This window comes from Vigna angularis, chromosome 4 (assembly GCF_016808095.1).
Source record: "Vigna angularis cultivar LongXiaoDou No.4 chromosome 4, ASM1680809v1, whole genome shotgun sequence".
Lineage (NCBI taxonomy): Eukaryota > Viridiplantae > Streptophyta > Magnoliopsida > Fabales > Fabaceae > Vigna > Vigna angularis.
Genome location: NC_068973.1, coordinates 1,288,052 through 1,300,466, shown reverse-complemented (window position 1 = coordinate 1,300,466; position 12,415 = coordinate 1,288,052). Strand labels below are relative to the sequence as shown.

At 32.7% G+C, this 12,415-nt stretch overlaps 3 protein-coding genes across 6 annotated transcripts; 1 reads left to right on the top strand and 2 right to left on the bottom strand.

Annotated features, from left to right (window-relative positions):
• Positions 1 to 1,560: 1,560 nt before the first annotated feature.
• LOC108321115 (heavy metal-associated isoprenylated plant protein 35) lies at positions 1,561 to 3,313 on the top strand. Its single transcript, XM_017552763.2, has 3 exons — positions 1,561 to 1,984; positions 2,115 to 2,190; positions 2,544 to 3,313. Exons 1-3 carry the CDS (start codon positions 1,832 to 1,834, stop codon positions 3,221 to 3,223), a joined length of 909 nt encoding a protein of 302 aa, XP_017408252.2. The 5' UTR covers positions 1,561 to 1,831; the 3' UTR covers positions 3,224 to 3,313.
• A 1,267-nt stretch (positions 3,314 to 4,580) lies between these two features.
• LOC108321038 (probable protein phosphatase 2C 40) lies at positions 4,581 to 8,638 on the bottom strand. Of its 3 annotated transcripts, none has more exons than XM_017552668.2 (4): positions 8,359 to 8,638; positions 5,582 to 6,788; positions 5,082 to 5,346; positions 4,581 to 4,988 (listed from the first exon to the last, which is right to left on the bottom strand). In XM_017552668.2, the coding sequence occupies exons 2-4, from the start codon at positions 6,761 to 6,763 to the stop codon at positions 4,861 to 4,863; spliced, it is 1,575 nt and encodes a 524-aa protein (XP_017408157.2). In that variant the 5' UTR covers positions 6,764 to 6,788; positions 8,359 to 8,638; the 3' UTR covers positions 4,581 to 4,860. The 3 variants fall into 3 exon arrangements, with proteins under 3 accessions (XP_017408157.2, XP_017408158.2, XP_017408159.2); XM_017552669.2 differs by having other exon boundaries at positions 5,582 to 6,745; XM_017552670.2 differs by lacking the exon at positions 8,359 to 8,638 and adding an exon at positions 7,243 to 7,926 and having other exon boundaries at positions 5,582 to 6,745.
• Positions 8,639 to 9,746: 1,108 nt separating this feature from the next.
• LOC108321074 (40S ribosomal protein S21) lies at positions 9,747 to 11,372 on the bottom strand. 2 transcript variants are annotated; one of them, XM_017552719.2, is made up of 4 exons: positions 11,305 to 11,372; positions 11,114 to 11,187; positions 10,862 to 10,994; positions 9,747 to 9,952 (listed from the first exon to the last, which is right to left on the bottom strand). In XM_017552719.2, the coding sequence occupies exons 2-4, from the start codon at positions 11,161 to 11,163 to the stop codon at positions 9,887 to 9,889; spliced, it is 249 nt and encodes an 82-aa protein (XP_017408208.1). In that variant the 5' UTR covers positions 11,164 to 11,187; positions 11,305 to 11,372; the 3' UTR covers positions 9,747 to 9,886. The 2 variants fall into 2 exon arrangements, with proteins under 2 accessions (XP_017408208.1, XP_052732720.1); XM_052876760.1 differs by having other exon boundaries at positions 11,114 to 11,199; positions 11,303 to 11,331.
• Between the last annotated feature and the right edge of the window lie 1,043 nt (positions 11,373 to 12,415).

Genomic DNA, 12,415 nt, shown 5'->3' with positions numbered 1-12,415 from the left:
CTAATTTGACATAAAAAAATTGAAGACTGAGACCAAAAGCATTTTTTGAAAATAAAACCTTTAGAAGGTCTCAACTCTATGATAGGCGAAGCGATTTATTGAGTTTACCTACCATATTACTACATATTACTATTATAAGGTCTTAACAAGCTTACCTCATGCTTTGGAAAAGTGCAGTTTTGGATGGGCAGTGAACTATTGCTTTTGTCTAGTCCTAGTCATCCTCCAATTTCACCATGTTAAAACTCTGCTGTAAATGTATTACCTAACCAGACCTTTGCAGTAATATTTCAATTTTATATACCAAGTAACTCGTTCATGATGAAGTTTATAATTTGTATTTTACTGCCTTATTTCTAACGCAATACTATATTAATATTTTCTAAACATAAAGTCACAGAGCTATTACTGTATTTCTATTCAATAATTTAAGGTATTGAGATAATTTCTTCACAATCCTGCATGCTGAACAGTTGGAAAAACTTTAACGCAAAAATATTTACCAAAACAGCAACATTTACCACAAATATCTGTGTTTAGTTTTGATAGATAACTATAGTGAGAGTTGTTGTTTCCATATGGCAAATCAATATCAGGTAGTGTGTCAAGTCTTACCTGAATCATGTGCATTGCTTGAGTGTTGGGTTTCAATGTCATTCTAAGGTGAAAATACATGACATGCTGATTTTCCTCGTGTGAAGATTTTGATGTGGCATGTAGACACTGGAGATGAAAGTACACTGTAACCAATGTTCAAGGGGTTATGTTAAATTTCCTCATCTTGCAGTGCCTTAGATTGGACATTTTCCACCTACATTTTGCTGCAGTCACTTCCTTCATCGATTACTTGATAACACACAAGTCTATTACTTTCTTTGCCAGTAAATTTGGTGAAATGAATTGATTTTTGTTCAAACTATAAGTAATGAATGGCCCCTTTTTTCTTCTTAATTGTTAAGCAGCACACATATTCTTCACTTTTTCTTTATCTTAACTTTTGGATCACATTATTTATTTGTTCTGTGTTGCCTCCTACAATAGAGGAATCCCCCAAATGTCAAACTATGAAATATTAAAATAGTTTATTGACACCAAGAAATACGTTGTGATTTTTATGTACATAAAAGATGAGTATTTTGTTTATACCTTTTTATTTTTTCTTCATAAAAAACATAAGAAAATGGGTTATAGACAACATTGAGGACCTTAAATTTTGCTCCATGCGTTTCTGAAGGCACACTGAAGATAACTTAGTCGTAACCCAACTTGGGGTAATAGCTAAGAACAATCTAAACTGTAAATTATAAAATCTAAAAGATGGTTACTACTATTCATAAAAAGATATAATAGAAATGCCAATTGATTTATGAAGAAGTTAACAAAGTTGCAAAAAAGAATCTTATCTATAAGCATAACGAATAGCTTCCTCCTACAGACAACAAACTAATATCATGCAGATGAAACAAAAGCCTAGTAGTACATTTATAAGAGACAATAAACCAAACATTGCAAGCCTAGAAAAAGAAACAGTGGATACAATAATCACAGTACACGAGTGCCTATAAAAATAAAGTAAGGATCACTATTTTTCATAGTATCCTACTCTTGTTTTAAAATTGACCACTACCACATCAACAAGAAGATATTAAAAAACAAGGAAGGTTGTAGTAGAATCATGCTCTATTGCAAAATAATGCAGTAGGAGCAGTGTGCCCTTCTGTCATTGTCACATTATACTTTGATAGCCATTCATCTTTGCCTGCACACTTTGCTCCCCAACAGAGTGCACACCTCCAAGTACATTCTTGGCATTTTCCCTTCTTTCTTTTTCATGCCCCACATTCACTTCTCTTTCTCTTCTTCCAACTCTTCAATCCCTTCAATCCTTCAATCCTTCAATTCAACTTTCAACCACTACTTCCACTTCCCTCTCTCAATGGCTGCAAAACCTCCTCAACTTGCTGCACAACCTTTAAACTATCAGGTACTACTACTACTACTACTACCTACCACCTTACCTTACACAGTAATTGATGCATGTTTTTTCCTCTTCAAATTTGCCCTCTTTAATCTACTAAAACTAATTATTTAACTCTCTTTGCTTCTTCTCCTAGACATGGTTCTTGAAAGTTTCAATCCACTGTGAAGGTTGCAGGAGGAAAGTAAAGAAAGTTCTGAAGAGCATTGATGGTACTATATCACATTTCTTTGAACAAAAAGTATGAAAGCAGAATTTTACACCAGAAAACTCATGAAAGTACTCGTACTGCATAATTATATGCTAGAAAAACATAACACAAATCCAGCTTCAGATTTCATTTATTTCAACTCTTTTTTCGTACACTTTTTCTTACTCTACAGAGAGCATTCTTCTTTTCCCATGCAGGAGTATTACACTGTTGTAATTACTCCAACATAGCATTCTGAACCAGGAAAGAAGAAAAATTTACAGATCCCAAATTGTTTAACGAAAGGGACAAAACAGTGCATAACAAATAAGTTAGATTCATTTTGAATTCTAAAGAAAAGGTTCCCCTTTGTAGGTGTTTTCACTGCAACAATAGACCCACAGCTGAACAAAGTAACAGTAACTGGAAGTGTTGCTGTGGAGACCCTTCTCAGGAAGCTCGTCAGAGCCGGAAAACAAGCCGAGATTTGGCCGGAGAATGACGGGAAAATCTCCGGCAATGGGCAGCAGCAGCAGAAGAAGAAGAAGAAAAATGAAGTTAGAGAACTACAGAGCGTGGAAAATCACAAGGGAACTGAAAATGCTTCTGTCAAGTGTAACAGTGAGAAAAAAAGCAGCAGCAATGACTCGCCGGGAAATTCCCCCTCCGTTTACCGGATGCCGTCGGAGGGTGGTCGGAGCGAAGGTGGTGCCGGCTCTGCTAAGAAGAAGAAGAAAAAATTGCACCTTGGTGGTGGGAATGGAAACAGTGGTTTGAGTTCAGTGGAAGCAGCTACTGGTGCACCTGCACACACTGGATTGCAGTTTCAAGATCTTGTGGGCCCAGTGAATGTGAACCCTACACGTCAGTATTGGCTTTTATATCCAGAAAGTGGTGTTGCAGCTTATAACAGATTGTATCCTTCTTACTACGTTCCATCTTCACCCTACACGTGGGCTGGTCTGGACCAAGATTGTCATCACTTTCAATCAGCACCGTTGGTGTCCTTTGAGATCTTCAGTGATGAAAATGTCAATGGGTGTTCTGTTATGTGAGACTTGATAGTAAAGAGAGTGTTGTACTATGGATATTATTATTATTATTATTATTTTATTTCCTAGATAGTTTGCAATCCTACTGCAGTTGCAAAGTTTAACACTTTCTTTAGTAAGAAAATAAGAAGAAAAAGATTGTAATTTTTTTCCTTTATTGCTCTTTTTAATGCACGTTATTTATTTGTTGAAATGCATGGAGATCCATTAAAGAAGTTGTCCTATTTCAACAAAGTTAAAGAAGTGTATGGATTATATGAATGTAACAGATTAAAGGTTGATATTTTCTCTTGATGATTTAGGACGTTGTGCATTTTGATTACACAAAAGAGAATAGAAAAACTGAAAAAGAATGGTGGGGGACTCTAATGTCAGGTGGGTAGAATTTGGAAACTGGTTCAAGTTGTGCAACTTGGACCACAAAAAGTTATGTAGTTTGATTTCAGAATATACCTTTGATATGTGTGTGACAAAAGTAATACAATTATACACAGTATTATATATCAGATCAAAATTTGTATACTGAAATGTGTATTATATGAACATGATAAAGTTCCATTTACTATACACCTAGGAAGACAATTGTTGGTGGTTTTGGGGACATGTAGGTGTTGGAGAACTTTATTTGTGGAGCAAAAGTTGAAATTCACTGAAAACACTTTTTTGTCTGCCCTAAATTAACATATCAGTGAGAAGGGCATTAATGTAGGCAACTCTCATTACTTTTTAAACTTCCAACTTTTTCATCTTTTACATAAAATACTATTCAGAGAATAGGATAACTTTTTTCCAAAGATTTATGGTCTAATGATAGCTCTATAATAAAGAGATGTTTGACTACAATTTTCTGTCATCTTGCATTTAGTTAAGGATATTACTTGTATTAACTAACTTTATGCATGTCTGTGTCAAGGACTAACATTTCAAGTTTTACTTACCTCTAGTCAAGCTAGATTAAACTAAAGCTAAACTTTGAAATACTAACTTCAGAAACAAAAATAGTTTCTATAAAAAATTTGAATTTTGAAGTTGAGTAACATGACAAGAATGTTACAACTTTTCATCAAAGATTAATGTAAGTCTTTTGTTTCTTTCCACTTTGATGTCACCAAATCATATTACTCAGTATGCACATTCAAAATATTTTGTCACTTTCTATCAGTAAGTACAAAAAGAATAGCTGTGAGGAAACCAAGAGACTGCAGATTTTCTGCCTGGGAAGGTCCCGAAAGGCAAAAAAGTGAAGCACTTTCATTTTTATGCATGCTTAAATTTATATTCTTTTACTTCTTTTCATATATTCAAGCATGCATGTTCCTCGATTCAAATATAAAGCAAACCAACTAATAAGAAAAGTATATGAAGTAACAATCTTGCCCTTGTCAAAATATAAAGCAGTTATCTACATTTTTTTCGAAACAAAAGCTAATTTTCATTGATATTATATACAAGGAAACCATTTCAAAAATTCATGTTCCAGACGAATAGGAAAAACTACAGAAAGATTTTGGATACCAAGCCAATGATTCTAAGTTCTAAAGGTCTAATGTACACTTTGAACATCAAAACTTCCTAAGAAATACCACTTTAACCAATATGGTCATCTAAGAGCTTCAAATGTATTTTTCTTTGGTCAGTCTCTAGGTGCAAATTGATGCTTTTGAAGTCCGTTGATTCATGCCAAGGATGATCACCATTACCGTCACATCATCATGGTACTTCCTCCTCCTCCCGTCGGGAACATTCATCAACTCCTCCATGCTGAAGCCTGCAAGAGCATCACTTAGTAACTAATCGTAAAATAACATTAACTCATTCATGCAATGAAAATCAAGGTTAGCATGAGATCTTGAAAAATGACCTGCAGAATCAGCTGCTCTTGCAACTAATTGCTCAATAAGAAATTTTGCTGCATCACCAAAAGGATTTCTCAATATATAAGACTCTACAAGCTGTACTGCTTCATCATTACTGAAGAAGTCAAATAAACCATCACTCGCAACTATAACAAATTGGTCAGAATCTGAGATTTTGTGCACATTCAACGATGGATCAGTTGAAATATATGGTGGGCTAGTGAGATCATGAACTCGAAGGATTCCCATTAATGCGTCATTCAGAATTTTCTGTAGGGAAGAAAAAGAGGAAAATCATGTCCTTTTGAAATAGTTGGTGTTCATAAACTAGCAAAGTCGATAAATGTAATGAACTTCCATCCACTCATCATTTGGAGCTAGGATATCAGTACAGGGTTATTACATCTTTATAATATCTTATTGTGTACAATTTCTTTTGCAAAAGAAAATCACAACTCAAAATCTTTTGGAACCTTCTTGTCTAAAATATAAGAAAAATGCAAACCTTTTTCAAGTACCCTGCTCCTAAAGCTCGAGTAACCTTCAGTTTTCCCTTCACTTTCCCTGCTACTATGGTTTTAGGATCATCAGGATGATCAGCAAGAACTCGAGCTCTTTCGGCTTCATTGTCAACTGTATGACAATATGTGAGCTGGATAGCCTTCAATCTCTCATTCCCATTCATTCTGTTATCTGTACAGCATGTCGCCAATACTGCTCTGCTGTCACCAAGATTAAGTGTATATAAATCATTGCCATGAAGAAGCACAAGCAAAACACAAGATCCAATAGAAACTAAATCTGGACGTTCCTCCATTTCCTGTTCAACCATGCATAAGAAATCATTCTCAACCTGACTAAGAACATGCTGGAGACCATCAAGTACTTTACTATGTGAAAATGATTTAGGAGATGCTTCCGACTTGGAAGGTGGAGTAATGTTTGCCAAACAGTCAAGACCAGAATTGTTTCCCTTAAATTTTGAAGGAGATTGGTGCTCCAGAAGAATAAGACTATCATCCAAATTATATGGAAAGGATTCACCCACAGCCACATTGTCAGAAGCTTTTATGAAATCTGGTTCCAAATCACAACGTAACATATTAAAATAAGATACAATGGTATCATAAAGGGTACCCGCCAAAAAGTCGGCTGCATCTCTCCCATTAAAGCCATCATAAATAGCACAGAAGAGCCACCCATTTTCTTCAGAACAAACTGCTTGAACTCTATCTTCACCAGCCGCTCCTCCAGCAACTTGAACATCCATGGCATTAAGAAAACCTTCAGTTCTAGAAGGAGCACTCATAGATTTTAATGAACATGAGTCATATTCAAGTATGTTAGTTGGAGTGGAAGGGCTGCAACTTAGATTTGAAAAACTACTATGGACAGAAGATGATAATATTTCCAATTTTGGAAAACTTGATGAAGAGGGTATTGTTCGAAACGATTTAGGAGAGTCCAAACTCGGAAGGATTTCTTCTCCTATTACGCCATTGCAGATATTTGTGTTGGCAAGTGTAGCATTTGCACTTAAGGCAGCACCGGATAAGCAAGAGAAACTGCTTGTTCTATTGATTTCTTTGTAAGGTATACCTCTATCACTATTGCATTGATAGCCAAAACTTATTTTAAGTTCACCTTCAGGGCTATGCATGCTTATCTCCTGGTTTAAGAAATCCATTCTCAACACTATCAATATTACATCACTGGCACAAAAGTAAACAGTATTAACACACAACATGTATCAACTCAGAGCACGAAACATGAGAGCAGCTAAACTTGATCAATCAAACATGCATGGATGATGAAGACAGGTTTCATTCAAAACTAATAATGACAATCCATATAGGAATGTATAATCAAAGATTATGTGTGTGTTTAATCTGGTAGAAAAAGCCATTTGATTATCTAGAAAACGTAAAACAGAAGATTTTCTAGATAGCAGAAACAGCGGTCAATTCATATACTTAATAATGCCACAATAACAGTTCTTTAAACAAACTTAAAAGCTGTACCACATACCGGACTAGCAACCATTAGTTCAACAAAATAACATTATAACAAACAAACAAACAAATAACATTCAAATAATATTAACCAATTTGAAGTAAATTCTTCAAGCATTAGAAATGAAGGATCAAAGTAAACATAATTATATACCTAAAATTTCATAGGCATTTGGCTGAAACCTTACAGTATCAGTGTTGGCTTCCTTTGTATGCTAATAAAACATATTTGTACGGGAAATGCATCTGAGCAAATGAGTGTAAACATTTTTAAGAGTTCCTCAGGTATTTACTCATATTTACCATATTTAGGAAATAAAACTTTAAATGATTATGCCCGCCTAAGAGGATTTCATGCTTTTGAATATGAGGAAGGTCCATAGCACCAAGACAAGAAAAACAACATAAACTAAATCCTGATGCCAGCACAAATAATTTACAGCAACACGAAAAGGAAAAGAAAAACAATAAAATAAAATTTAAGCTTTATCATGTACCATATTCACTACTTGACGGCTACACTTATTCAACCTCAAACTATTTCTGACAAAATTTGCATATTATTAAATTTTACCATTTGGCTCCAACAAAAAATACCAAATATTTTTCACGTTAATGAATAAAGAAGAATTTCTCCATGCCATCCCTTCACATCAAGCCCCCAGAAACAAGGAAAAGAGGAAGAAAGATCAAGTTCATAGTACAAAAACAGGAAAATTTATTGAAACAATGAGCTTGGTTATTTCCAATCTCTCTCTCTCTCTCTCTCTCTCTCTCTCTCTCTCTCTCTCTCTCTCTCTCTCTCTCTCTCTCTCTCTCTCTCTCTCTCTCTATCTATCTATCTATCTATCTATCTATCTATCTATCTACCTATCTATCTATCTATCTATCTCTCTCTCTCTCTCTCTCTCTCTCTCTCTCTCTCTCTCTCTCTCACACACACACAGAGTGAAGTTTCAATGACAGTGGCAGACAGTAATGATAATACTCAACGTAAGAGTGTAATAGACAAAAATCAACACTAAGAAAAAGGGCGCATTCTTGCACGAGTTCACATTCAGTGATGCTCTCGCCTATTTTGAACGTGAGTAATAATCAAAATCAAAACTTTCCCCTAGAATTCCATTTGGGCATTCTTCATTTGATTTGTTTTGCAAAACAAACAAAACCCAGAAGAGAGAAAAACACGTAGAACAAAAAACCCGCATGAGACACGTGAAATGAAATAAATAAAAAAAAACAGAAAAAGGAAAGGAAAAAAGGCACTTACGAATAGAGAGTGAAGGAACTGAGAATGCAGCTATGGAAACGAAGAAGGAGAAAGAGAAAGAGAGATGGTGAAATAGGAGAGAAGAGAGAAAATGGTGAAGGAAGAATGAGTGCTGAAAGGAAAGGAAGAAAAGGAAGTGGTTGGAAATTCGGATGGTAGAGAAGAGAAGGGAAGATGAATGCTCTTTCATGGCTCACGTTTCGGTCTAGTCAAAGAAACCGGTTCCTTCTCTCTCTTTTTTCTTTTCTTCAAACTTTTCTTTTTCTCTTCTCTTTTTTCTTTCAATTTCCGAATTTTGCAATCAAATATGAAGAGCTATATTATCATTTGGTATTGATATTATAATTTAATCATAAATTACTATATATTATAAATTTGTTAGTGTTTTGTATAATAACTAATAATGAATTTTCATGTGTTGGTAATATAACAACCATTTTTTAACTAATAATCTTTTACATTTTTTTAACAAGTCAATACAAATAACTTTGTATTCATCCATTTTTTACTCCTCTCATTCATTACAAGTAGTTTATTTCTTGTTATAAACAAAGTAATAAACTATCTTATTATAAGTTATAGTTTATTCTTTTAAATCAATCACACTTATTTACAACTTTTCTATTCATTTTCTTCTCTAAACAACCTGTATTTTGACTTTATTTATCATTATTTCTTTCATTTTTAACCTCTCACTTTTTTAACATTTAACCAATTATGTATAACTTTTTACTATTATGTGAACGAATAAAATAAATTAAAAAAAAATGAATATAGACTCTTGACTAAATTTATTGAATTGGAATTACGTAATAAATTAACTAACAGTATAAAATAATGTTATAATGTCTTTAATTGGTAACTTAATTATTGTTTAGTTATTATAATTTTTTTGATTTTGAAAAAAATTTAAATAATTTTATATTAAAAGGTCAAAATAATATACAATGGTAGATTATTTTATTTCAGTGACGCTTAGTAAACAACAAGCTTAAAAATATATACATTCTATAGTGCTCACTGACGTGAAACTGAGAATGTGAATTCCTCTATTATATTTATAGCTATGTTTCCTTCGCTGTAATGACAGAAAAACATTAAAACAAGTGTACGTTTGTCAATAAATGTAAAATTAATTTAAATTAGTTTAAAAGCGTAATTTAATTATCAAAAGCCTCAATCAAGAAGAAGAAAACTTAAAAGGCAACATTTTAAAAGCCTTCAACAAATAAACATTCAAAAATTGACTTGCCAAATCACCACAAATTACCATCACTACTTTTAAACAGAAAGAGAAGGATTACTCCTTCAGTAAAGGATTTTGTAGTAAAACTACAGCGACATATAATTTAAGATTGAAATATAAGACAACCGAATACTCAAAAGCATTGTCAAAAAAACAACCTTAGCTGGGGGTACCAAGTACCAAAGAAAATTCAGAACAAGTATTTGCTCAAAATGACAATCATAATCCTCAAATATTACTAGCAAAAGTAAAAATTAATACGTAACAAAGTAACATGGGCGTCTACTGTTGCTTAACTTCAGCTTTCTTCTTCTGCCACAAGCGATCTAGGGCACTGTCGGCATCACCCTGGATATTAAGAGCAAGAAATGCTACTCAGTAAATAGGTAAAATATCATAAATGAAACAAAAAGAGTTTCAATACAAAAACTGGGACCTGAACACAAATAGCAAACACAACATTCCACGTATTCATAAAATGAAAAGCAAGCTCCAAACTGATAAATCAAAATCACAGTTCATCATATTGCACTGCATTAATTTCATTATCTTTAGACCAACAATGAAACGAGAAAAATATATACTAATGATCTGTTTGTCAGGATTTTTACGGCTGACCACACAGATGCATGTATACCGGAAACAAATTCTAATTGTTTTATATTTTCAAGAATAAAAACAACGCCAATGTATGATATTTACATTGACAGAAAGCAAAACCAATATTCTAATAGAGAAAGATGAAGGGGAAATAAAAGAAGAAAATAGTTAACAAACTCAGCTTGAAGCTAAATTAAATACTATTTACAAGAACATCCAATGCATTCAAATAAATTGATATCAACCGCTGAAACAGAAACTCTATCGACCCAGCAAATTAGTGAACAACAAACCAATTCTTAACGCTGAATTTATGGAAGTAATTTTTCTAAATAAAAAAGGAAACCATTTGTTATACATTCAATTCCAAGCATATAAACATTTATTTTCTCTACTAAAGACATTCATTATGAGGCACATAAAATCAACCCCAATAATTTCGCAAAACAAACCCTAATTTACAATACACATCCAGTAATCACAGAACTAATGCAATAAACCAAAAAAAAAGTACGTAGCAAAAAATACAAAAACACTGCTACCCACTGGCATAACCTAAAAAATAAGTAGGTCACAGTTCACATAAATATCAGTAAATAGAATAATAATAATAATAATAAACAATAAATCAATTCCAAAAGATATGAAAATGCAGACCTGAGCACGGATGAAGCCGCAAAGGGCAAAGGTGGAGAATTGACCATTGTAGATACCATTCTCATCCACATGCCCAATGTTAATCTGAACCGAAGCATGGTCCTTCGCAGTAATCAATCTGTTTGTAGCAGAACTGCACCATATTCACAAAAATCGATATAAGTTCCCAAATTCAACAAACAAACAGATAAATCACTTTTAAAAGGAAATCCCAAAAACAATTAATGGAAAGAATAGAAAAATGACACATACCACTTCCTAGGGATGTAAAGCTCGGTGATCTGTCCTTCCTCGTTCTGCATCTTTGGTTGAACCTTAGAAAACTCCTTCACAAAAATCTTTACAAGCGTGAATGGGATTAAAACAAGATAGTAACAATAAGGATTACATGAAATTTTCAAAGAATCAAGAAAGAACAGAAACACATAAGAGAGGAAGCACACCAGAGAAGAAGACGAACGAAGAGGAGTGCGGTAGAGAAAGGGCTAGGAGGGACACGATTGTTATAAATCCCAAAACCCTAGTCTCCTTCTCTTGGGCTGGGCTTTCTTCGAATGCCCGAATTTAACAAAGGACACTAAAAATATGTTTTTTTTTTGCTAGTCTCTAAATCAATTTTTTGTATTTAAAATTTTCTAAAAGAAAATGGGAGAATTTCAACCTTCATCGCGATACATAGTTACTTTAGTCTTTAGAAAAATGAAAAATGAAAAATACTATTAATATGTAAAAAAATATATATAATAATTTATTTCAAAATATTATAGCTTTATAATGAAATAATCTCTAATTTATTGTCAAATGCATCCCTAAAATTCTATTTTAATAACAAAATAATTTATTAACTTTAGCCACGGAAGATAATTATGTGATTTTTCACAGGTTCTCAAATTAGAATTTTTTTTTCAAAACTAAATTGATACATTTTCACATTATGTGAAAATGAGTTAATTGCACTAAAAAATATAAATAAAATATTCACTCATTCACAATTTTTTACCTACATCATTTTATATAATTGTGTTTAAGAACGGTAGTGTTTATTTATTCCATAAAAGTTCCACTGTATCAAAACCATGAATTTTTTTTGTTGCCACTTACTAATAGAACAGAATACTGACTAATTAAATGGAAAAAACATAATTGAAAATTTTGTGCGAAAATACATACTTAAATGTGTCATGAAATGAAAAAAAAGAAGCATGCATTAATTTTCAATACTATTTTATAGAAACTTAAATTAGTGTATTTTATATAAACTTAAATTAGTGTCTTTTATATAAAATTGAGAAAAAAAATAATGAAAGGGAAATATCACATCAAACAACAAAGAATATTCATATTTTTTTTTATTTCACCTGTCATATATATATATATATATATATATATATATATATAACATATAATAATTTAACTTGCAACCCGCAGAAAACAATCAACTAACCCTAATTGGATAATCGGCCGCATTCAGTATTTGTGATTTGCTTATCTTCCATTAACTTTTACATCAAGATAGTTAATTTCACAATTTTAAAGAAAGTATTTTTTTTAATT